Consider the following 25,038-nt stretch of genomic DNA (forward strand, 5'->3'; position numbering starts at 1 on the left):
GGTTAGAAAAGCAGCTGAAATTGCTCAATAGAGGGATAGCAATACAATTATACATGTAATATGTGAAAGAACTTGCTCCTGTTTTAGCAGTGTTGTACCACAGGTGACTGGTGGAGTCAAGCATTCCTAGTGATTGGAAAAAAGTGCAGGTCATTTCCGTTTTCAATCAAGGTTGTCAAACAGATGCAGGTATGTTGCAGAATTTTGGACTTTTTTATGCTCACATATTATGACATTTCTGAAGACCAGTAATCTTTTCTGTAGGAATCAACGTGTATTAAAAAGAACAACGATCACTCTATCCATCCACAAGACCCTGAAAGCAGTAGATACTGGCACCCAGGTTGATGCTGTGTTCCACAACTTCCAGAAGGCATCTGATACAGTACTGCACTGCCGCCTGATGAACAAGTGCGAGTGAACAAATATCAAATCAGCTGTGTGATTGGATTGAAGAGTTTCTAGTGAACAGATCACAGCATGTCATTTCAACAGGGAACATCTTCAGATGTAAAAGTAACTTCAATCATATTCCAAGAGAGTATTGTTCTACCTTCACTTTTCACAATATAGAGAGTGAACCAGAACTCCACCAATAAACTTTTGGAAGTAACAGGATGGACTGAAATACGGAAAGAATGTGTAGTAAACATGGGCCCTAAAATGCACAACTCAGGACCTATGAGCACTTACTCATCTTTGCTACTGTGAAATACATCTCTTCTTCTGAACATTTGTTCATAGCTCTTAAGGTATTCATTTTAGAGTCCATGTTTACTGGCCACTTTTTGTTGTTTTGGTCCATACTACCTCCTCCCAAAACACTGAAAGCAAACAACTGGCACTGAAAGTTTGTCGGTGGAGTTCTGGTTTGTCCTGTATATATATGACCTAGTGGATAATGGCATCAGTGCCATAAGGTTTTACACAGATGATCCTGCAACAATAAACAATTGTAGCAAAATTTAGGAACACCTGTAAAGGACCAACACACTGTGCAAGGACTGGCAACAGACCCACAACATAAACAAATGTTATGTATTTACGATCAAGATTCATTGGAAGATTCTCAGGAAATGTGGTCCACCCAAAAAATAGGTAGCTTAAAAAAACTCTTGTTTGACCCAATATTTGAATGTTGCTGATCAGCCTGGAATCCACACCATATAAGACTGATGGAGCAAACAAATAAAATCCAAAGAACAGCAATGCATTTCATTACGGGTTCATTTAGTATGCTCCTGTGGCAGGCACTGCAGAAGGGCAGTCTGTGTGGTTTACTGTTAAAGTACCAATGCCATACATTCCTAGAAGAGTCCAGCAAAATCTTGCTTCCTCATATGCATATGTTGTGAAAACACCATGAAGGTAAAATTAGAGCGATTTGAGCTCACAAGGAGGTTTACTAGCAACTGTTCCTTCCTCAAACCATTTGTGTGTAAAAGTGTACATAAATAGTGCATCACTGGTGCAAACAATTATCTGAAGGTTGTCAAAGACTCCGCATTGAAGAGGGCCGTGGGTTACTGTCCATCGGCAATGACAAGCTCGTGGAGCTGGTGGGGCAGTGCATTGTGAAGAACTGTCGTTCCATAATTATGGATCTCAGAGGCCATTTTCCACAGTTATTGTAATCCTTGTTATATGATATTGTGACTAAAGCAGACTTCTCTGACACAGGAATATAAAAGATGGTCCCACAATATGATACTGTCTCAGTTCTGATGATGAATAGTCAAAAAATAGCTGTGTGTGTGTGTGTGTGTGTGTGTGTGTGTGTGTGTGTGTGTGTGGGTGGGTGCGCGCACTCATTGTTTTTTGAGTTCACAGGCACTCAATAGCAAGGTTATCAGCACCCCTACAAATATTAACAGAAATGAATGTGCATAAAATGGGTACGGGTGAAACCTACAAAATGACACTCACTCCCATCTCACTCCTGTTGCCCTACACAATCACTCCACCTCACATGCTGTAAAACAAGGTAGAAGGCATAAAAGGTGCTGTACTTGGGATTAAAACATAAGTAATGTGGTGTCACAGCCAGACACCACACTTGCTAGGTGGTAGCCTTTAAACCGGCCGCGGTCCGTTAGTATATGTCGGACCCGCGTGTCGCCACTATCAGTGATTGCAGACCGAGCGCCGCCACACGGCAGGTCTAGAGAGACTTCCTAGCACTCGCCCCAGTTGTACAGCCGACTTTGCTAGCGATGGTTCACTGACAAATTACACTCTCATTTGCCAAGACAATAGTTAGCATAGCCTTCAGCTATGTCATTTGCTACGACCTAGCAAGGCGCCATTACCAGTTACTATTGAGATTATGAATAATGTACCGTCACGAGCGATGTTCACCATTTATGGATTAAAGTTAAGTATTCCACAAGCTACGTCCATTTTTTGCTAAAGTCTAATTTCCTTGACCTGTTCCAGACCTCACGCCTGCCTGCGTGAGCTAAAACGTGTGCCTTTCGGCTTCCTCTCATACCCGGTTTTGGCTCTCCTGCCAACCCACAACAAGTAAAATGACAGAAGAGCTAAAGTAATGGCACAGGGAAATGCGTGAGCCACTCACCATGTTAACACATTAAGAAAACCTCCCAAAAATTTTAGGAAAGAAGCTGGACATGTCACTCAAGCCTTAAAACTCTCACCAAATTGGTTTGAATGTTACTCTATTTTGAGTGCAAATCTACTACTCTGGTCTGAAAATAAAACACAGTCTAATGAAATTAAGCTTACAGTGAAATGTACGCCACAACCACCACACATTGGAGGGTCCTCTCTCAGATCTTGAAACCATGCACCATGGAACTGTGGCCTATAAGAAGACCTCATTCCACTTGTGTGGCGGGGAGGAGGTACGCCATGGTGATGTGGCCTTTACCAGACACAGCTCACAGTCTGTCACTTCCAGCCACTCTTCTTCCCACTGATGCACAACTCTGCACTTCAACAGTGGGGCGATAGCATGCAGGGGGATGGCACACTGAATTAACTGAGGATCTCAACATGCCTACTTGACCACTACATCCACTCTTCTGTTCCACACGATACCTACGTGCCCTGGCACACAGAAGAAATATACCTGCTTCCCCAGCCTTTGCAGTCGGAGGAGGGTGTCCTGGATATTCTAGATTACCTTACCTACTGGGACAAGTATTGTAGATAGAGAAGGGCACTCATGGAATCTGAACAGACAAAGCATTTAGCACCCATAACACATCTCATTTGCTCCAGTGCCCGCAAGACCATGTATAATTCCATATCAAATACAATAAACTCATCGGACAATCGGAACTTAAAGACATGATCAGGGGGAACAACGGAGCAACCGAAAGAGTCCCTCTGTTTAGACCCATTCATAAATATGGGTACAGAGTTGTGGTGCTCAGTTAAAATGTCATAACACAATGTATTAAGAACTTTACCTGTCATCATCATCAGTTATCTGCTATATTAGCAGGTCCTTTGCCTCTCCATTTTCTGCGATCCATTGCTTCCTTCTTAAGGCTGCTGCATGTTGTACCGTCCACCATGTCATCCAGTATCTGGAATCTCTTCCTTCCTCGCTTCCTTTTCCCTTCTACATAACCTTCTAAAACTGTTTTTATCAGTCCGTCATTCTTTCTTAATATATGCCCAATCCAATTTCTTTTTCTTCTCTTTATTACATCTAGTAACTGTCTTTTCTCTCCCACTCTTCTCAATACCTCTTCATTTTTTACTCTGTCCATCCAACTTATTCTTTCCGTCCTCCGCCACGTCCAGATCTCAAAAGCCTCCAGCCTTTCTCTGTCTTTTTTCCTCATAGTCCATGTTTCAGCGCCATATAGAAGAACACTCCATACAAGACATTTTATGAGTCTCTTTCTGAGTTCTCTGTCCAGACCGCTGCAGAAGATTCTCTTTTTCTTATAAAACGCCTCTTTTGCCATTGCTATCCTTGTTTTAATTTCTATGGTGCACTTCCAGTCGGTGTCTATCCTGCTTCCAAGATACTTAAAATTTTGCACCTGTTCTAGTGTTTCTCCATTCAGCACAATTTTTATTTCCTTATTTCCTCCTATTGCCAATACTTTTGTTTTATTTGTGTTAATTTTCATTCCATATTTTTTTCCGTTAGTTGCAATGGTGTCCACCAAATCCTGTAATTCTTTTTCCCCTGTGGCTAGAAGGACCATGTCATCAGCAAATCTCAAGCACCCTACTCTTCTTCCTCCAATTTCTACTCCTTTGTCATCTAATGAGCATTGGTCAATCATATTTTCCAAGTACAGGTTGAAAAGAGTAGGTGATAAACAGCATCCTTGTCTTACTCCTTTCCCTAGTCTGATCCAGTTTGTACTTTCTCCTCTCACTTTAACTGAAACTTTTTGATTAAGGTATAATGAGTTTATAAGTCTTCTGGTTTTCCAGTCCACTCTCTTTTCCCTCATAATAGTCGCCAGCTTGTCCCAAACCACATTGTCAAATGCCTTTTCTAAATCGATGAAGCACATATATAGGTCTCTTCCTTTTTCAATAAACCTTTCTCCCAAGATTCGTAGGAGCCCTATTGCATCTCTGGTGCCCGTATTCCGTCTAAAGCCAAACTGCTCCTCGTCGAGATTCTCCTCTATTACTTTTTCAAGTCTTTTATTAATTATTCTTAACATTACTTTGGCTGCATGTGAAATGAGGCTGATTGTCATGTGCTCGCTGCATTTCTTGGTTCCTTGTTTTTTCGGTAATGGAATCATTACTGTTGTCAAAAAGTCCTCAGGCCATTCACCACTGTCATATATTTTATTACATAACCTCATTTCTCTTATTCCATTGCGGTTCAAGCATTTTAGTATTTCTCCCGGTATTGTATCTGTACCTACTGCTTTGCCATTTTTCATTGCAGCAATGGCAGACTTTACTTCTTCCATTATGATGGTCGGTCCTTTCTCTTCATCACTTACACTGTTGTGTGATTCAAGTTCCAGAGTTTCTGGTTTGCTATTTGTGTCATATAGCTCTTTTATATATTCTTCCCATCTCTGGAGGACATCGTCACGAACTTTGTACACTACCTCTTCGTCTTTACTCAAAATTTCCATAGTAGCACTTCCTGCTCTGTTTTGTTCCCATGTCATAGTCTTTGCTCTGTTGTACAGTAAGTCTTATCTTCCCTTCCTGTCCAGTTCTTCAATTTCATCACATTCCTCTTTTAGCCATTTTTTCCTAGCCTGCTCTGTTTCTCTTCGCAGTTCATTATTTAATCTTCGGTATATCTTTCTTGCATCTTTAGTGTTCTTGTTTTTCAATTTTCTTCTCTCCTCCATCTTGGAAATCATTTGTTGTGTGACCCATGGTTTTTTTTACCTTTTCCCTTTTACATATCCTATATTTTGCTGTCCTGCTTTAATGATTCCTTCTTTCAGCATATTCCAGTACTCGTTGGCATTATCAGGTGCTTCTTTGTCTCGTAATGTGTTTAGAAAGTCCCGAGACAGCATTTCTGTAATTTGTTCTGTACACTACTAAATCTAAAATCACATTGGACATCCACAGTAACTAGGGTGGCGGGTGATTAAAATCCTGGATTTGGGGTTGAACTTACTCCACACCAAGTGACGCCAGTTCCCCCCTTTGCGCTGATTCCAAACAGCTTCATTGACCACGGATGATTGGTAAAGAGGCGTTCCACTGCTGGACAAGTAATGGTAAGGCATGTCGGTGAATTTGGAGTACTTAGGAACTTGCATATCTCACGTACAATGAAGAGCTGCAGCCAGATGATAAGTGGCAGTTACCTAGCCTCAGCACAGAGACTGGGTATGGGGCAGGGCTTGTAAGCGCCCTTAGCCAGCCTAGTCCCCTCATAGTGGATAGTGTCAATAATCTTCAGATAAGAAGGCCGTTGCAACTGATGAGTCACTGTTGCAACACTGAAGGAGAAACAGAAAATCATAAAATCAACCGCAAATAAGGACCACTGTACAGGACCCCTCAGCATAGATATAATACTCTTTATGGCTACAGTAAAGAGGGTTAACACATAAAAAACTGCCCTGAGGAACCCCATTCCCCTGCTCAAAATAAGCTAACAGCTTGTCACCAATTCCGAGCCTAAAAAAGAGTTTACAAGGAGAAGTCCCCAGAGGTGGGATGGAGGTTTTGATACCTCTTCTACAGTGATGTAGGTTAGGGTGCAAGGTATAACAACCTGCAGCCAATCACACTGGTGGGCACGTAATAGACAAAAACAGTTTAATAATTTTGCATTACGTTGCAAAGCCTTACACTACCTCATACAGTGGCGTTGCAGCACAGTGGTTAGCATATGAGCCTTATGTGTTGAAGTTTGTAGGTTAAAATCTAGGTGCTCCGCAATTTTTATTTTTGTTTTAAAATAGTTATCAAAATGACTTTGATCATTATTTTTATTCAATTAATTGGTATAAAAGCATTTTTTTAAGTTTTCTAATCCTTTGTCACTTCAGTTTAATCATCGTATTAAATTTTACATTTATTCTTATTTTTCCTTCCTATCCTCTTTTTATTTGGAATCTTTGTGCACCTGATCTTAATTATTTCTTGCATAAATTTTGATATAATTTCTTTCATTTGATTGTCTTATATTTTTGTTTATGTTATTGCATTTGTTATTTCTATCCCTCATTTTGCTCCCTTCTTCCACTAAAATCTTCATTTGGGTTATTTTGTCAATAATGTTACAGGAATTTACGTATTAAATGTTTGTACAAAGGTTAGCATCCAAAACAATGTGCATCACACACATCACAAAAAATACATTTTTTGACATCACTGCACAGCCAATTTAAATAGATTATTTTGTCTTTTGTTTTTTAATTGATATGTCAACATTTTCGAATGTTTAAATATTGTGATAAATACATGAAAATAATTAAAATCTTGCACACAATGATTCAAAATGAAAGCAATGGTAGGAAGAAAAAAAAGAGCAAATGAAAAAGTTAATACAATGATTAAAATGATGAGACACAGGATTAGCAATTTTAAAAAATAATTACATTAAAATCAATTAATTGAATAAAAATAATGTTCAAAGTCATTTTGATAACAATTTAAAAATAAAAAAAAATATTAAGCACTTAATGAGGTTCGAACCCACAGAGTTCTGCACTTCAGGTTCATATGCTAACCACTAAACTACAGCACCGCTATATGTGCTAATGTCAGTTTCAAGGCACTAGAACATCATGCAAAATTATTTAAAAAAATTCCATTGATTACTTGGAAAAAAGGGCCCACAAAGGTGAATGGCCGTTGGATGGGATACCTGCTACCCTAACCTACATTAAAGTACAGGTGGTTTCAAAATGTCAGTCCCACCCGGGGTAACTGTCATCGTTAAGACAGAAAGGACCATATAAAGCTGGAGAGGTGGCCATGGAAGCCCCTTTGGTGGACCTGCCATAGAATACTGTGTCTCTAAATTGTGTCATACACCCTAGTGGTGTCAGAGAATACCCAAATATAGTGATGTTTGTTTAGAAAAGCCAGCTGGATAGCCACCTCTAGCAGGATCAGGCTGTTGACAGTGTATCAAAATCTCCTGAATCCATGTAGAGAGCAGCTAAGGAGTTGTCTGGCCTCTAACATCCAGGCTAGACAACAGTTAACAATTTGTTCCAGGGTCTTCCCTACGCAGGTCAGTAAGGTGATGCTCCATTAACTAAAGGGACATCTTCGGTCCTTACCTGGTTTGAGGAGAGGTATCAAACAACCTCTCTCCATGAGCTGGGAAAATGGCCTGCATGCTGCATCAATTACAATATCTAAAGAGGGTTGCCTTTGACACTGGCAAATGTCAACGTTTGCTGTACTGGATTTGGTAGTGACCAGATGCAGTATCATGAGCCTCAGACATTGCAGAATTGACCTCACATATGGAAAATGGGCAGTTGTATGTCTCAGAATTGTTGGACTTGAAGACCAACTGGCCTCTCTCCACAGTCATGCACTAGTGGTGCAATGCTGGATCCTGACTGGCATTGCCAATGACAGTAGTTGCTGCAAGATGCTCGAGACACCTCTGTTTCAGCACTGCTACTGCCAGGAAACAACTGTGTTTACTGGAAATCCTCCTAATGGCTTCCCATACTTTTGTAGAACAACTGGAACAATTTATAGAATCCAGGTATGCTTGTCGTGCCCTTCTCTTGCTCTCCTGGATGATATATCGAGCCTTGGCCCTTGACATTTGAAAGCCTATTAGATCTTCCACCACTGGATAGCACTTAAGCCATGTCAGTGCCACAGCCTGACCTGGATTACTGAATGGCACTAATCAGTCCACCAAGGCATAGGTTGCCTCCAAAGATGACCTGAGGGCTTTGGCATGGAGTCGTCAGCTGCGTGGTGGATCACTCATGTGATGTAGTTCACCCACTCCGGGACACTGTTGCGGTGTTCAGACACAGCCAGCTGGCTGAATAGTGTTCACTCAACTCTGCTTATCACTCATCATGGCTGCATCCTTTCCGGGAGAGCTCCATCCAGCAGGTGAAACTGGAGTGGGAATTGGTCACTGAAATGAAGATCATCAGTGACTTCTCACTTAACAGAGTCCACAATGGTCGGAGAGCAGAAAGTGAGGTTGATAATTGACGATGACCATGTAGAAGCGCAGAAATGAGTGGGAGTGCCTGTGCTGAGGATGCTCTGCTTGTGAGATGTCATGAGGCTCTCCAAAATCTGATACCAAGGCCAAGTAGAGGTCTAGCCTCACAATACATGGTGGGCATTAAAGTCTTCCTGTATGAGAAATGGTCAAGGGACTTGTTCTACAAGGTCTGTTACAGCATCAGAATCTGTCACATTTTGTGGAGGTAGATACAAAAAGCAGACAGTGATCCTATGACACACATGAACTTAAGCTGCAACTGCTTGCAGGTCGGTATAGCACTGTAATACAGAGCAACAGATTCTTTAAAATGTTTTTCCTGAAAAAACACATGCACAGGGGGTATTCCTGTGCAAGGAGTTTCAGTTCCTCCACATGTGTCCTGAACCCTTTGATGTTGCAATGTAGTATGGGAGCCTTTTACCAGGGTAGAACTTTCAGCCAGTCTTTCCACCGGGAAGGGAAGCCCACAGGGGGTTGAGGCTCAATCTTGGTGTGAGATGAGGTGCCCTAGGCTGACATGAAGGACTATTCGCTCCGAGGTCAAATCATAAGAGACATCAGAGAGAGAGAAGTCTACACTGCCAGACTGCTTACTTCCCTTCTCCATCAGCAGCTGACTCTTTGTTTTTGACTATAGTTCTAATTTTCTCCCTGGGGAGACTATGGCTTCCTGAACTAGCTGTTTAAGAACCAAAGCAGAGGAGGTAGGGAGTGAGTGAGTGTGTGTGTGTGTGTGTGTGTGTGTGTGTGTGTGTGTGTGTGTGTGTGTTTGCGGGGAGGAGGGGAGGGAACAGAGTGGCCTTATACATCTTTTTGTCCTCACCATACAGGATGTTCTTTGTAGTCTGAAACTCTTGTATCTTCAATTCTTCTAGATATACACTGCAGTTCCTACTCCAGCCACGGTGATTCCCAGAGCAATTCACACACTTCAAAGGAGATGAATACGTGACTCCTTTGTGGGCAGCCTTACCACATTTGCCACAAGTGGCTTCTTACACTTGGGCAAAGGAAACCTGCCTGGTGTCATGCTGTCAAAAGTAAGAACAAAGAAATCTGACTTGATCAGATCGCCATCCACCCTATCCAATATATTTTGGGTGTCAACAGTACCTTCAGCTTTAAGTTTGTCTTTGGGAATGTCCGCCAGATCCCTGCTTGTCACAACACCTTTGCTGCAATTCAATGTAGTGTGCAGCTCAGTTTCAGTGCCACATTCCCCAAAGCTTTTGGCTTTCTGCAGATTAGTCTCTTGTTGCCAACTTGAGGTTTTGACCAGCAGTGTTCCGCTGAACAACTATTTAACAGATTTAAATGTACCTGCAATCCCCTCTAAATCCTTTTGAATGTAAAAAAATGGACATGTTCTCCTAGCTTCACTCTCTCCTTTTAAATATCAAAACCGCAGTCTGACCTGCAGCACGCATTCTCTTACTAAATAGTGAACTGGAACTGCACTGGAGAAACTCAGAATCTGGAGGGCTCATCCCATGAGACCTCTTGTGTGATTGGGTGGCCTATCCATTCCGCTGGGAGGGGGTGAAAATTTTGAGGGGTCAATCTCGGTCCCATGAACAGCTAGGGAAATAACGGTCCACTCAGACAGAGACATGCTTGCCTGAATAAGCATTATAAAGATGCAGTAGTTTCCTCAGGGGATGCCCACTAAAGACCATTCCACCTCAAGAGCCATGCATCTCATCAGCAAGCAGCTCACCTTGCAATGAGGATTGTACCATGCTCGCAATCAGGGTGGTTACGTCAACATCCCCATTTCCTGTGGCACACAATATTCCACCGCCACACCACTGGATGGTCACTGAAGCAGGACCAGAGCCTTCCGTGATAAGAGGACTGGCAATGCCTACCAGTCCCCAGCTCAGGAAACATGGGGTCATAAACCTCTTGCCCAGAGAACTAAAGCTCTGAGCAACTGAGGGTAACATAGCTGAAAGATTGTTGTATCTGTGGCCAATATGGCTTTTCATGCAACTATGTTTTCTTGACTTTTGGATGACCCTTGTATAATTCACAGAACATCTAAGTAACTTGAATACTGTAGAATATTAATTTGAACCAGCTCCTTTCATTCATAATGCTGCTTTCTCTCTCTCTTTTCTCTTTGTAGATTTCTTTGTGAATATGCAGTACACTAGCAGTAACTGACTAAACCTACTGCCATGGTCCAGTACACAATACGATGCAAGTCAGAGAGGGGCAGATGTGACAACTGAACATTTACCAATCTTTCAGTATCTGTTGTTATGTTCATGAGGTTTTGTGAAAATGACTTAAGCAAATTACTGTGTCAGACTGTATTAGTATTGTGGCTAAGTGGCTTGCTCTCAGTCAGTCAATAACATCAGACATCAAAAGTTTGGTAAACATTTCTTTGTCATGTTTTCCTAGGCCATACTGCACTGTCGCACGAGCTGGTCCACCTTGACTGTTTGTCTACAACCACCATGTGCGGAAATTTCCACATGGCTATGTTACCAACGGCTTCTTCATCTGTTATCTCGTGGGAACATAATTTGTGATTGTTCTACACCATTACATTATAAATAAAGCCTTGATAAAACTGGAAAAATAACCATATATCTAGTCTCAATGAACTTGCAATACACTCTACACTATCTTGTATCAGCTTAGCAGCAAGATAAGGTTAAAACTATTTTGACCAGAATTAACAAACTTTCACAATTTTCTTACCTTTATCATGTCCAAAATCATCTTTTACTACCACAGCGCTGGCTACGAGGTTTACACCTTTAAAATGAGACTCCTCCTCAACAACAACTCCTGGTGCCAGTATACAGCCTTCTTCCAGTTTTGAGCCCTTCTTTAATACTGAATCATTTGCAACTACTGAATGTGAGACAAGACAGCCATCTTCAATAATCACATTGTCCCAAATGTAAGCATTGGTCATAACTACATTCTTCCCAATTGTACAGTGTTTACCAATGACAGACTGTGTAATATAAGTTTTTTCTCCTACATTTGTTTTCTCATCTATTACAACATCTTCTTCCGGAATGCAGCCCCTGTAATCATCATAACCTTGACAAGTTTATAAACATATTCTGGACTTCATAATACGTAATTTGGTGGTTACAGACACTTACATGCCTAATGTAATATCTTTCTTACGATACACATGATGCCGCAGAAACATGTAAGGTTCCTGTTGTTTACTGAATGGACTATCAGGAACCAGAGGGTACGTCCATCGATGAATTACATCATGGCTGGAAAAACATATACATATTAATTTTTTGTTACTTTCTTCAAATGCTTTATTCTAAGTGTCTTTTTCCTTAATTTGTAGAAACATGAAAGTGAAAGTATGAGGGACATTTAGTAAGTCAGTGACGAAATGATACTGACTCTAAATTGCACATTTTATTAACAACAATATGAAAAGATAGAATGACAATATGAAAAGATAGACTGCCAGTCACCACAAAGAAGAGATGTTGCGTGGCAGACTGCCACATTGAGAGGGGGAGGGAAGGCTGCCACACATCAATAGATTAATAGTTATCAGACTAAATCCTTCAATAAATGTAAACAGAGCACACACACATTCACACATGTGTAACACACAAACACACACACACACACACACACACACACACACAACCACTGTCACCTCTGGACCTTCACACCCAGGGACAACAATTGTGTGTGTGTGTGTGTGTGTGTGTGTGTGTTGAATGACTTAAGTCTGATAGTTAATAATATCTAGCAGTCTCTTTTCAATGTGCCTGTCTGCCACTCAGCACCACCTCCATGTGATGAGTAGCAACCTATCCTTTTCATATTGTTGCTCTTCCATACCACATTTTCTGTTGTTTGATTTCACATATTTTGTTTGATCTGTAACATTGTGTTTATTTACGAATACTCCGATAAATTTGTTTACTTCATTAGAAATTTTTAAGAATACGTAAAGTAAATAAGTGCACTTTTCTTTGATGACATTAAATATAAAATCTGAAATACGATGATAGTTACAAGTGAAGATTGACCGCTACCTCTACAGCATAAAGCAAACAAATAAAACCTGAGAGAGTATTAAGGTTACGCTGTTCAACTGCATAAGATGGTCCAATGCACTTTACTTAATTTCATTCTCGTGTCTTGCTAGATGCCTAGCCATGTTCAGTGGATACAGAAACTGAAGAGATGGTCAACAGAATCCACATGTGTGTTGGATCACTGTAAAGTAGACTTCCGTGAAAGAGCAAGACATCATCTTAAGTAAATAGGTATTTTATATGACAGAAAAAAAAAAGAAAGAAAGAAAACGGTTGGTATCAGGAAGCTGCTAGCAAGGCGAGTGCCATGACTGCTAATGTATGAGCCAAAACTGAATAGTATGGAATTACCCAGTAGTCACTGGAAATGTTGAAATACAATGAATGTAAATTTTTCAAGCACTACATTGTGGTCTATAGAACGTGGACAAATTATTTTCAGTAAGAGAATGAGGACTGATCAAAATATTAGAATTTCCCTTACAAACACTAAAGAAGACAATGATTATTCAATCAGGTCATGGTATGTGGCTGATATAGATAATATCATAATATAAACTGACATAACTGCACTGTGAACTGCTGTCTATCAAAGTTTGTTCCCAGAGATTATAATTCTGTGACTACTTTTTTACGCTGAAGCCTTAAAAAAGTGATCTGGTGGAAGTAAAACACAGTGAACGATGTTGTATTACTTTAAAAGTATCCTATTTTGTGCAGATCAAGGTACTGCACAAAACGTATTCAGTTAACAGACTATTATGGAGAATAATGTAGATTTTTAAAGAGTTTTTGCATTTTAACATTACCAACATTTCAATCTATCTCTGTAATTTTATTTCTCTGTGGAGCAGCATTCATTAGATTAATAAACCTGGGCTTTACAAAAAAATCATTTCTACAAATAAAGTATTGTGATGGTGATGCAGTTGTGGAGGAGGACTGGGTTCTGCTTGTAATCCATTGTTTCTTTGTTAACTGCATTTTGCATACTGGAAATGTGTGCAACTCAATTTGCAATAATACCTGTTTATTTTTACAAAAGTCATTGATGCTTCACAGGCCTTAGGAGATAACAGGTATAAAACTGCCACTATATTGTTTTATCACAAACTTCTACATTTTATGTCTATCCCAGTCATCTATTTCAAAAGATTACATCACTGTTACAGAACATGGTTCATAACTGGCACTGTCTTTGGAATATGGTGACCAGTAATGTAACTATCTCTCATTAGTTTAGTTCAGTAAAAATACCTATGTCAATCATCAACTGTTAACCCTAATTCCAATAAAGCCATGAATCAGATCTTTTACCTTTCTTACAATGTTGGGACTGTTTCAGTTTCCTGAATTCACTTTAACACAAAGGCAAATCATCAAAATTTTCATCTTCAGTGTAATTAAATGTGAACAGGTACTGATGGCCAGAAAAGAAATTTTGGCCAAATGATGAAAAAGAGTCTCCTTTCTGACTCTAGAGTACACATAAAAGGAGTTACTTTGTCGTGTGCATCAACACTAAATATAAAAATTACAAGCAAAATTATGGAATGATTAAAAACAATTAATTGTTTTTAATTATGGAATGATTAAAAACAATTAATTGTTTTTACTCATTTCATTAGATGTCAAAATGCCAGAAAAACTATAAAAATTATAATATCTAATACCAGTTGCCACAACAAGGGGAACAGGAAAGATATCACACTAAAAATGAAAAATGACAACAACATATGGCATAAGGAAGTGGAAAGAAGAAAAAAAATATATTTGCCAGAAAAAATAGTAAGAAGTAATATTACAATCAAGTAAAAATAGAAAAGCAACAAACAGTAGCAGATCAAGATGTTGGAAGAAACAGAGATGGGAACTGATGAGTTAGTGTTATGTTCAGGAAAGACAGAGAAAAGAAATGTAAATGAGAAAAGTGTGGTTTCACTGCCAGACACCACACTTGCTAGGTGGTAGCCTTTAAATCGACCGCAGTCCGTTAGTATACGTCGGACCCGCGTGTCGCCACTATCAGTGATTGCAGACCGAGCGCCGCCACACGGCAGGTCTAGAGAGACTTCCTAGCACTCGCCCCAGTTGTACAGCCGACTTTGCTAGCCATGGTTCACTGCCAAATTACACTCTCATTTGCCGAGATGATAGTTAGCATAGCCTTCAGCTACATCATTTGCTATGACCTAGCAAGGCGCCATTACCTGTTACTATTGATGCTGTAAAACATGTACCGTCAAGAGCGATGTTCACCAATTATGGATTAAAGTTAAGTATTCCAGCAGCTACGTACGTTTTTTGCTAGTCTAATTTCCTTGACCTGTTCCAGACCTCACGCCAGCCTGCATGAGCTAAAACGCGTGCCTTTTGGCTTCCTCTCAAACCCGGGTTGGCTCTCTTGCCAATCCACAACATTTGGCGATGAGGCCACACCACGTTCGTAACTATATGGCCCTGATTTACTTGTGTAATGGCTTCGCCACTATCTCCAGATGTACTGTCCGAATTTTATCGCTTACAGAATCAGCAGATGCAGGCCTTACTGGATGCCCTTGGACAGCTCGTCCAGGGTCAACGTGCAATGCAAAACGATGCGGCAGCCGCCGCTCCACCGCTAACGCAGCCACAACATGCAGTTGCACCAACTTTTCGTCCTTTTGATGCTGCATTGGAAAGCTGGACGGAGTGGTCATGCCAATTTGGATTCCATCTTGCCGCCTACAGAATTGAAGGTAATGAGTGGCAGCCTTTTTTCCTTTCCTCCGTCGGGGTACAAACGTACCGTGTGATAGTCAAATTATTTCCCCGACGCGCCGTAGCAACTCTGTCCTATGACGAAATTTTGTCTGCATTAGATGCATATTTCAAAGAATCAGTCAATGTAGTTGCGAAAAGGTATACCTTCTTTTGTACAAAACGTACGGCAGGTCAGACTAATAGGGAGCGGGTTGCAACCTTGCAAGGCCTTACTAGGGATTGTGCTTTTGAGTGTCAATGTGGACTCCCTTATTCAGATACTATGGTACGTGATGCAATTGCACAGAACGTTTCTGATGTTCGTATAAGGGAACAGATTTTGAAACTAGTCAATCCTTCCCTTCAACAAGTGATGGACATATTGGATCAGCAGGACACACTTGACTTTGCTCAGGAATCATTTGAAACTTCGCCACCCGTGTGTCAGATTAACCGGCCCGCCGGGCAAGCTGCACGGAACAGTAAACAGTCCTCGCGCCCGGTCGCGCCAAAGCCGCCTGGCTCTCGGCCACGTGTACCGCACGGGCAAGCAAATGCAGTGCTAAAATCATGCCCGCGGTGTGCTACTAGACATTCGCGTGAGAATTGTCCGTCACGCCAAGCTATTTGCTTTTATTGTAATACAAAAGGACATGTTCAAAGTGTTTGCCAGAAAAAGCTCAGATCGGAAGCTCAAAACCATTCCAGGCCCTTTGCTTCGCGCCGGAATCGGAATCGACCCAAGGATATTCAGGCTCGCGACACTTCGCCCATGGAAATTCATATAGTTCAGGCCACTCCGCCCAGTGCCACTCTCTCTAACAGTGACTGTGTTCGTCACACAAATAGTGTGCGTCGACATTGCCGGAACTCCCGTCACATCGCAAGTGATTTTGTACCAGTGTCAGTTTACGTTGCACGAGACAGTCGCTCTTGTCGTCAGCAGGACAATAAACTTTTTGTGGACTTGGACATTAACGACAAAGTGATACCATTCCAGTTCGATACCAGGGCTGCAATTTCACTGATCAATCGAGGCACTTACAAACTGCTGAGCACACCTCCGTTGCGTGCCGCAAATGTTAAGTTAAGTACCTATTTAGGTCACGAGCTCCCTGTGTTAGGACAGTGCAGCCTTCTTGCAACATACAAGGGACAAACAAAACTTGTGTCATTTTACGTCCTTCGTTCTTCTGCTGCAGTGAACTTGTTTGGTTTCGATTTATTTCAGTTGTTTAACTTGTCTATAGTAAATCAGGTCCTATCAGTGAACCAGACTGTGCCTTCAGACAGTGTTTCTTGTCTATGTGCAGAATTTGCAGACATTTTTGCACCGGGCCTCGGTTGTACTAAGAACTATAAAGCTCATTTGGAACTGAAAGTAAACGCACAACCGAAATTTTTCAGAGCACGCAATGTTCCCCACGCATTGCGTGATGAGGTCGCAAACACATTACACGATTTGGAATCACAAGGTGTCATTGAACATGTGCAGGCTTCTCTCTGGGCATCGCCCTTAGTAATTTTGCAAAAAAACCTTCCGGAAAACTGAGACTTTGCGTGGATTTCAAGGCAACAGTGAATCCACAACCAGTGACTGCAACTTTTCCTTTACCTCGCCCGGAAGATCTTTTTGACAAACTGTGCCCGGGTAAATATTTTTCGAAGTTGGACCTAGCAGATGCGTACTTGCAAATACTGGTGGACGAAGAATCCCAGCGCGTTTTGGTGGTTAACACGCATCTTGGGTTGTATCGATTCAAACGATTGCCATTCGGGTGTGCATCTGCGCCTGCATTGTTTCAGCAATATCTACAAACTTTTTGTGCGTCGGTCCCTACTGCAGCAAACTATCTGGACGATATTGTGATCTCCGGAAAGACGGAAGAAGAACATTTAGCCAATCTCAGAACATTATTTCAGGTCTTGCAACAAAATGGTCTTCACTTGCGGAAGGACAAATGTGTGTTTTTTGCTCGTGACTTACCCCATCTGGGACATGTACTCAATACCCAAGGCATACATCCCAGTCCAGAGCACCTCCGTGCCATACAAGACTTGCCTTCGCCGCAGAATTTGAAGCAGCTACAGAGTGTGCTCGGAAAAATTAATTATTATCACCGTTATATCCCACATGCCTCTTCCATTGCAGCTCCGCTTCATCGCTTACACCGTAAAGGTGTTCCGTTCGTCTGGACGACGGAATGCGAACGCGCCTTTCGCCAGTTGAAATCGGCGTTGCTTTCCAATACTTGCCTTATGCCATTCGATTCCCGGAAGCCCCTTTTGTTGATGGTGGATGCATCGGATTTCGGGATCAGTACTGTGCTTGCGCACAAAGATGGTTCGCACGATCGTCCTATTGCCTTTGCGTCCAAATTGCTCTCGTCTGCGCAAAGAAATTATTCACAGATCGAGAAAGAAGCATTGGCTCTCGTAATTGGTGTTACAAAGTTTCATGATTTCTTGTATGGTCGTCACTTTACCATCATCACAGACCACAAACCTTTGACATCGCTTTTTCATCCGGCCAAGCCTGTACCTCCACGTACAGCGCAGAAATTCATTCGCTGGTCTCTTTTCCTCTCGCAGTACCGCTACGATATCTTGTATCGGTCCACTGCTAAGCACAGAAACGCCGATGCGTTGTCCCGTTTGCCTGTTGCTGAGGATAGAGCATTTGATTCCTCCGAACTTGCTTGCATGTTCATTGATTCGGAAACCGATGACGTGGTCGAATCGTTTCCGATTGATTTTCGTCGTGTAGCTACAGCCACAGCTGCCGACCCTGTCCTTGCTACCGTTCTGCATTTCGTTGCTACGCAATGGCCCTTGTCAAAGTCATGGATCGGGGATCCGTTGGTTCACCGATTTTTTGCTCACAAGGAGAGACTTTTTGTACGACGGGGTGTTTTGCTGTTGCGTTCTGATAATGATCAGTCCCCTCATGGTCCCACATTCGTTACAGTCCTCTGCCTTACGGCTTCTCCACCAAGGACATTGGGGTATAGTGAGAACAAAACAACTTGCTCGTCAGCACTGTACTTGGTTCGGAATTGATGCCGCGATTACGAATATGTGCTCTTCTTGCATGATGTGTGCCGAACAACAATCAGCACCACCGCGGAAATTCTATGCATGGCCAAAAGCCACTTGCCCTTGGCAACGGTTACACATCGATTTTGCTGGTCCATTCTGGAGTGCTCGATGGTTGGTTGTGGTAGATTCATTCAGTAATTTTCCTTTTGTTGTCCGGATGTCTTCCACGACATCATCTGCCACCATCCAAGTGTTATCCGCTATCTTTTGCATTGAAGGTCTTCCACAGACTATTGTTTTCGACAATGGCCCACAATTCATGTCCGCAGAATTTCAGTCATTCTGCAAGGCCAATGGTATTAAACATCTGACGTCCGCGCTGTTTTCGCCACAGTCAAACGGTGCCACTGAACGTTTGGTCAGGACTTTCAAGTCACAGATGTTGAAGTTGCAAGAGTCTCATTCTCGGGAGGACGCGTTATTGCTCTTTTTGTCCTCGTATCGCTCTCAGCCCCGAATTGGTCGCTCGCCGGCTGAGTTGCTTCATGGTCGCCCTCATCGCACCTTGATGTCTTTGCTACATCTGCCGCATCAGGTTCCTGTGCAGCGGCAGACACCTGCTTTTGCCCCAGGCGACTGTCTACTACTGCAACTATTGAGGTTCATGGCGTTGGTTCGAAGGGCGCATTCTTCGCTGCCTCGGCTGTGCGATGTATCTGGTTTTGGGGGCCTCTGGTGAGGTGGGTTGGCATTTCAATCAGCTGCGCCTCTGTCGTCGCACGGGATCTGCCGCTCTCCGTCTGCTTTCAGCGACGGTGCCGTCCGGTCAGCGCCCTGGGGACCCATCTACTGGCTCGCCTCAGCCCCAGGTGTTACCGACACTGACTTCCATTTTGCCCCATGGCGACGCGCCGCCGCCACCTGTTCTCCCGCAGTGGACGCGTCGCTGCTACCGCCGGGCGCCTCCCTGGGTCACGCGCCGCCGATCGCTTCCCGTGACCAGTTGTCCTCCGGCATGGAACTCTTCCCCGCTCCGGACCATATGTTGTCTACGCCCGTCGGGTGCCCCGGCCCGATGGAGGTCGACCCTTCGGCCCCTCCGGTCTCTCTACGGGCGCATACCCCGCATGTTGGCGTGCACCCTGGAGCAGGTTTCCAGGCGTTTCCTAGCTCCCCTCGGTCCGAATGGCAGGGTGCGGGTGGCACAGCCTCGCCTATAGTTAGGCTCCACACCTCGTCGCATACGTCAACATAGGGTCCTCCCCACAGTGGGCAGAAGCCTTATGCCACAACCGTGCGCCGATTTTCGGGGGAGGAATGTGGTGTCACTGCCAGACACCACACTTGCTAGGTGTGCCTTTAAATCGGCCGCGGTCCGTTAGTATACGTCGGACCCGCGTGTCTCCACTATCAGTGATTGCAGACCGAGCACTGCCACACGGCAGGTCTAGAGAGACTTCCTAGCACTCGCCCCAGTGGTACAACCAACTTTGCTAGTGATGGTTCACTGACAAAATACGCTCTCATTTGCCGAGACGATAGTTAGCATAGCCTTCAGCTACGTCATTTGCTATGACCTAGCAAGGCGCCATTACCAGTTACTATTGATGCTGTAAAACATGTACCGTCAAGAGCGATGTTCACCAATTATGGATTAAAGTTAAGTATTCCAGCAGCTACGTACGTTTTTTGCTAGTCTAATTTCCTTGACCTGTCCAGACCTCACGCCAGCCTGCGTGAGCTAAAACGCGTGCCTTTCGACTTCCTCTCAAACCCGGGTTGGCTCTCTTGCCAATCCACAACAAAAAGGATGAAGAAATATCATGAAAAAGGAAACAATAAAGAAATATAAGAATAGAAAAGACAATAAACAGAAAGCAGAAAATTCACAAAAGCGTGAGAAAAGAATGTGTGACAAGAAAAATTAAAGGAACAGCTTCCATGTACCATTGACACGTAGTGCAGGAAAAGGGAGGAAATTAAAGTGCTATAAGAAGTACCTTCTGTCACAAACCATAAGGTTGCTTGTAGGGTATAGGTGTAGATAAGAGAGTACTAGCTGTTCATTCTTACTGGGAGCTTACTTGTCATTGTGACAAAAACAAAAGTTGAACAGTTGATTTACTATACTACACCCCTTTTGATGAAGTAGATGTTATCTATGATGAAGCTACTTCTACTGTCCCAAGTTTTCAAATGTATTATGTTGTGATTTTGTTTGTAATTCTATATTATTCCATTCTGCTGTATTTCCTTTGGCTAGGGTGTACTGAAAGGCCAGTCTTAATCTCTGAGTATTCCTTTACCTCTAAATCCCCTCTTCTCTTTTTACCTAAAGCTAAAAAGTAGTATTTCCATCACATTTTGTATGAATGTAGATGTGCTTTCTGCTAAACAGTGATTTTTAATAAAAAGAATTTTAAAATACTCAAAACAATCATGTGACAATAGTTGTAACATAATAAGTTTTATTGCATACCTGACTGCTTGATACATGTGCCAGTTGCTAACCCGAGAGGCATATTCTGGCCCCTGCAGTTTGTGGTAGTAAATTGTGCTTGACAGTATCTCTTCGTTCATAAGCAACCCACGTACAAAGTCATCACGTGTTTGAAAATCAAAGTTGTCTGAAAACAATGGTGGGACTGCAGGAGAGCAAATACAGATCTGTGTGTCTTGGAGGTTATATAGAACTTCCACCTGTGAATGATCCATAAACGTTTCCTGAAAAAAAAAGATAAATAAAAAGTTAATTCTGTAAGCCTTTCCAGTATGATGGAAGAGGAAATCCTTGATGCTTAACTCAACTGAGTGATTTATTCTATGTATTTTCTGCTCATTGTTTTGGTGAATGCCCAAAGTGTTCTTGGGATACTACGAGCAGTTAAGTGGCTGTTCTTATTATACAAGTGTACATGCCCCCCCCCCCTTTTCCCATACACACAAACACAAATAAACACAATTTTAATCATATATTTGGTTTCATCTCTGTCACTTAAAGCACCTCTCAATTTAAGAAACATTTTGTAGATGTAAACATAGAAAAGTCCCCAAAAAAATTGCTGCTGCTAATATTGTTGTTCCTTGAACATTCCTGCACCATTATCAGCAGTGGAGACAAAAATAATTTCTTAACACTTGAGTACCAGATAAATTGAAGTGTTTGATATGACTCTGTCAACTAAATGTACATCGTCAACCTAAGCTAGACCTCAGGCTATGGTACAGATAAGTACATCAACACACTTAAGATTTTTTATTCATATTCATTGGCATCACCAACCTACAACCAAACTGTCACTTTCTAACCTTAGATATACCCAAGGTTACACTACAAACCAGCCTCTCAACGCAACCCACATTCCAGAACATTATGCGAATGCAAAAGAAATATTGTTGGTGTTATGTTTTCTTCCTGGCTGTGTACATATGACGTCACAAACCATATTACTATCATGTTATAGGACAAAGTCAATATCCAGTATTGGTAGGTTACGTTGACCCTAAGTATCCTGAAAAGATGTGCTACATTCATCTGGTTCTGAAAAAAAAGGGGGGTTCTGTACAGGAGAAATTATAGTGTCATCTCATGATACTATCATCAATTATAATCTTCCCTTTGGCTAAAAAGTAGATAATGTAAATGTCAAACACAAACAACTTTTGTTTCTTTCTTAGAAGTCAGAAACACACACTGCAACAAAATAGTTCAAAAATCATAATTGGAAACAAAATTTATCAATAACAGAAATTTGATGATGGCAGCAACAATATCAAAAAGTTGGTGATGGCTCATGAACCAAGGTTTGGAAACTAAGTACCAATATATGAAGTTTTCAAGTTTCGGTCATAAAACTTGCAGTTATTCCATGGAGTCCATTTGTTTTATTTTCTGCTGTTCATAAATGCATCACAGTTCTGCAGCATGATAACTGTTGGTGAATTTGCTTAAGCTCTTTGTCCTTTCTTCATTACCCAAACCCCTAATAATAGATCTAACAACAAAGTGGAACAAATTACAGGGAAAAGATGAAAAAATGTGAAAATCGTTGTTGGTTTTGTAAATGGAGGAAAATGAAGAAAACATAGAATACGATAAAGAAGGCAGTTATTTAGCTAAGTAACCTGATAGAATATAGTGAATAAACAACACTATTTGGAAATATTTACAAGGGATTCTAGAAAACACTATGTAAATTTGGTAAGAGAAAGAATTAAAAACAATAAAAATGTTAAGAAATTAGAGAATGTGTTATGTTTAGCAGAAATCCCAATTTAACACTTAAAATTACAATTGGCATAGTAATTAACAATGGAGATGAAACTGCACAAGAAATCAAAGATTTCGTTAAATATTTGTAAGGTTCAAGAGACGAATCAATAATGCACACAATTAAAAAGTAATAGCACTTCAGAAGTAGTGTCTGATGAGATGTATGTCCACGACTCGTGGTCCAGCGGCTAGCATTGCTGCTGCTGGCTCACAGGGTTCTGGATTCGATTCCCAGGCAGGTCAGGGATTTTCTCCACTTAGGGCTGGTTGTCCACATCATTTCATCATCATTCACGACAGTGGTGAGACTGGAATGTGTAAAACTTGGGAATTTATATGGGTGCTGATAAACATGCAGTCGAGCACCCCACAGACCAAATATCATCGTCATCGTCATCATCATCATCATGATCGTCATGAGATGTATCAAGACATTTGGGCCATGGTGAAAGGAAAAGTGTCAAGACATGCTGTGGTTTCAATACAAATACTTTAAGCTGGAGGAAAGATAATATAAAAGGAACTTGAGAATTATTTCCTGTACATTTGAAGAGTGTGCCAATTCCTTAAAAATGGCTGTAAAGTTAGTTTTGTATTATTTTTCTTGCAATTTTACTCACTTCTATCGAAAACCCCCCATAGCTCAAATGATTTTGTCCGTCTCACATTCCTGTAGCGAACTAAAGAGGATGGAGACACATAAAAGCAACTGCAGGAAAAGCAGGTGTGTGGCTGAGATTCATGGAAGAGTCCTCATGAAACATTATTCATCCATAAAAGTAGTGGCTTAAAAAAGAAGAAGAAGAAGAAGAAGAAGAAGAAGAAGACTGTTTCTCTGAATATTATATCTCAGTCTGAGATCCTTATTATAGGGCTTAATAGAAAAGATGAAGTAAAGAGTGACACATTTTATTGCTGGTTTATTTAGTAAGCACAAGAGTGTTATAAAGATGTTTATCATACTCCAGTTGCAGACAGTAGTGGAGAAAAGGCCCACATCATGGAGAAATTTACAGTTAAAACTCTAAGAAAGTATATTCCAGGAATATTTAGGAAACATATTACTTCTGTCCACCTGTGGTGATCATGCATGCAATATTCAAGAATTATTGATAAACAATGTGAACGACAGTGTTCAAGTGCCAGAAACTTCAAGTGTTCAAGTTTTTGGCACCGTAAAACCTGGAGCAAATTTCGACTGTAGAATGGTGAGTGTTAATGAAGAATGTTCTGATCTCACAAGGACCGATTGTGTTGTGCTCATAGGAGGGGCTAATACTGTCTTCGGAAATGAAGCTAGTGCCTTTATTAAAGAAGCTGTTTACAGTGCTGCAGTGCTTGCATTTCACCAGTGTCATCATAACAACTTTGCCCCTAAGTATGACCTACCAGCCTGGTCGTACCTTAACAAAGAAATTGCACTAACTAATTTGAAGCAGAAAAGATTCTGCGCCAAATTTGTGAGTATTAAGATGATATACAGCACTAACTATGAAAGAAACTGTTTTACGCACCATGGAATACATATCAACAAATACGGTAATACTTCTAACATAGGCAATATTCTTGAAGAGATTTCTCTCGTCAACAAAAGTAAAAATAAAACTAATATTGTGCTGGGTGCTCCTTCACAGGGAAACAAACAGAATGGATCAGTTCCCATGGAATTTGGTTCAAAAGAAACAAAATAACACATGAATGCAATTTAGAATTAAAGACCCATGCAGGTTCCACATTTGATGACCAACTGAATGATTCTCTGTCTGATTTAGTTCATAATAATTTCATAATGCACCTTAATATAGGTGGTCTATCAGTAGGAATGATGAACAAGTTGTATGAACTAGAAGTATTTCTGGAAAACAAAAATTCTGTAAAAGTTACACGCTTAACAAATTCACTTTCAGGTTACAATTTTAGCAATGAGTTTTTGTAGAAAAAATGGTTTTGGAAGATCATGCACTCCAGTAGAGGACTCACTAAGGTTTGAAGTCCAACTTTTAATTGATTGAATAGGGAGCTATTATTTGAAAGCTGCTGCATTGAATTTTGGAATATGGCGTATTAATTATATTCAGCTACATTTACATTTCTAGACAAATCTGAACCCTTGCTGAGTAGGTTGCAGGTGAAAAAGTTATGTGAAAATATCATAACTTTCTCTGGCTTCAACAGAGAGGTAAGAGCTGATGACAGGTTTGCCATTTCTCTGAAGGACTTGCGATCTACAACTGGCCTAACATTAAACTTTAGTGAGTACACTAGAGTAACAGTATCTTCTGCAACATGTATAA

General features: G+C 41.3%; 1 protein-coding gene across 1 annotated transcript in view; it reads right to left on the reverse strand.

Moving 5' to 3' along the window:
- LOC126174896 (translation initiation factor eIF-2B subunit epsilon) overlaps window positions 1-25,038 on the reverse strand; it is a 102,007-nt gene that overhangs the window by 58,183 nt on the left and 18,786 nt on the right. The window contains exons 5-7 of the mRNA XM_049921319.1: window positions 20,951-21,195; window positions 11,776-11,898; window positions 11,360-11,694 (exon numbers count right to left, since the gene is read on the reverse strand). Coding sequence (XP_049777276.1) covers window positions 11,360-11,694; window positions 11,776-11,898; window positions 20,951-21,195 — 703 coding nt within the window. The remainder of the gene's footprint in view (window positions 1-11,359; window positions 11,695-11,775; window positions 11,899-20,950; window positions 21,196-25,038) is intronic.

Source organism: Schistocerca cancellata, chromosome 3 (genome assembly GCF_023864275.1).
Source record: "Schistocerca cancellata isolate TAMUIC-IGC-003103 chromosome 3, iqSchCanc2.1, whole genome shotgun sequence".
Lineage (NCBI taxonomy): Eukaryota > Metazoa > Arthropoda > Insecta > Orthoptera > Acrididae > Schistocerca > Schistocerca cancellata.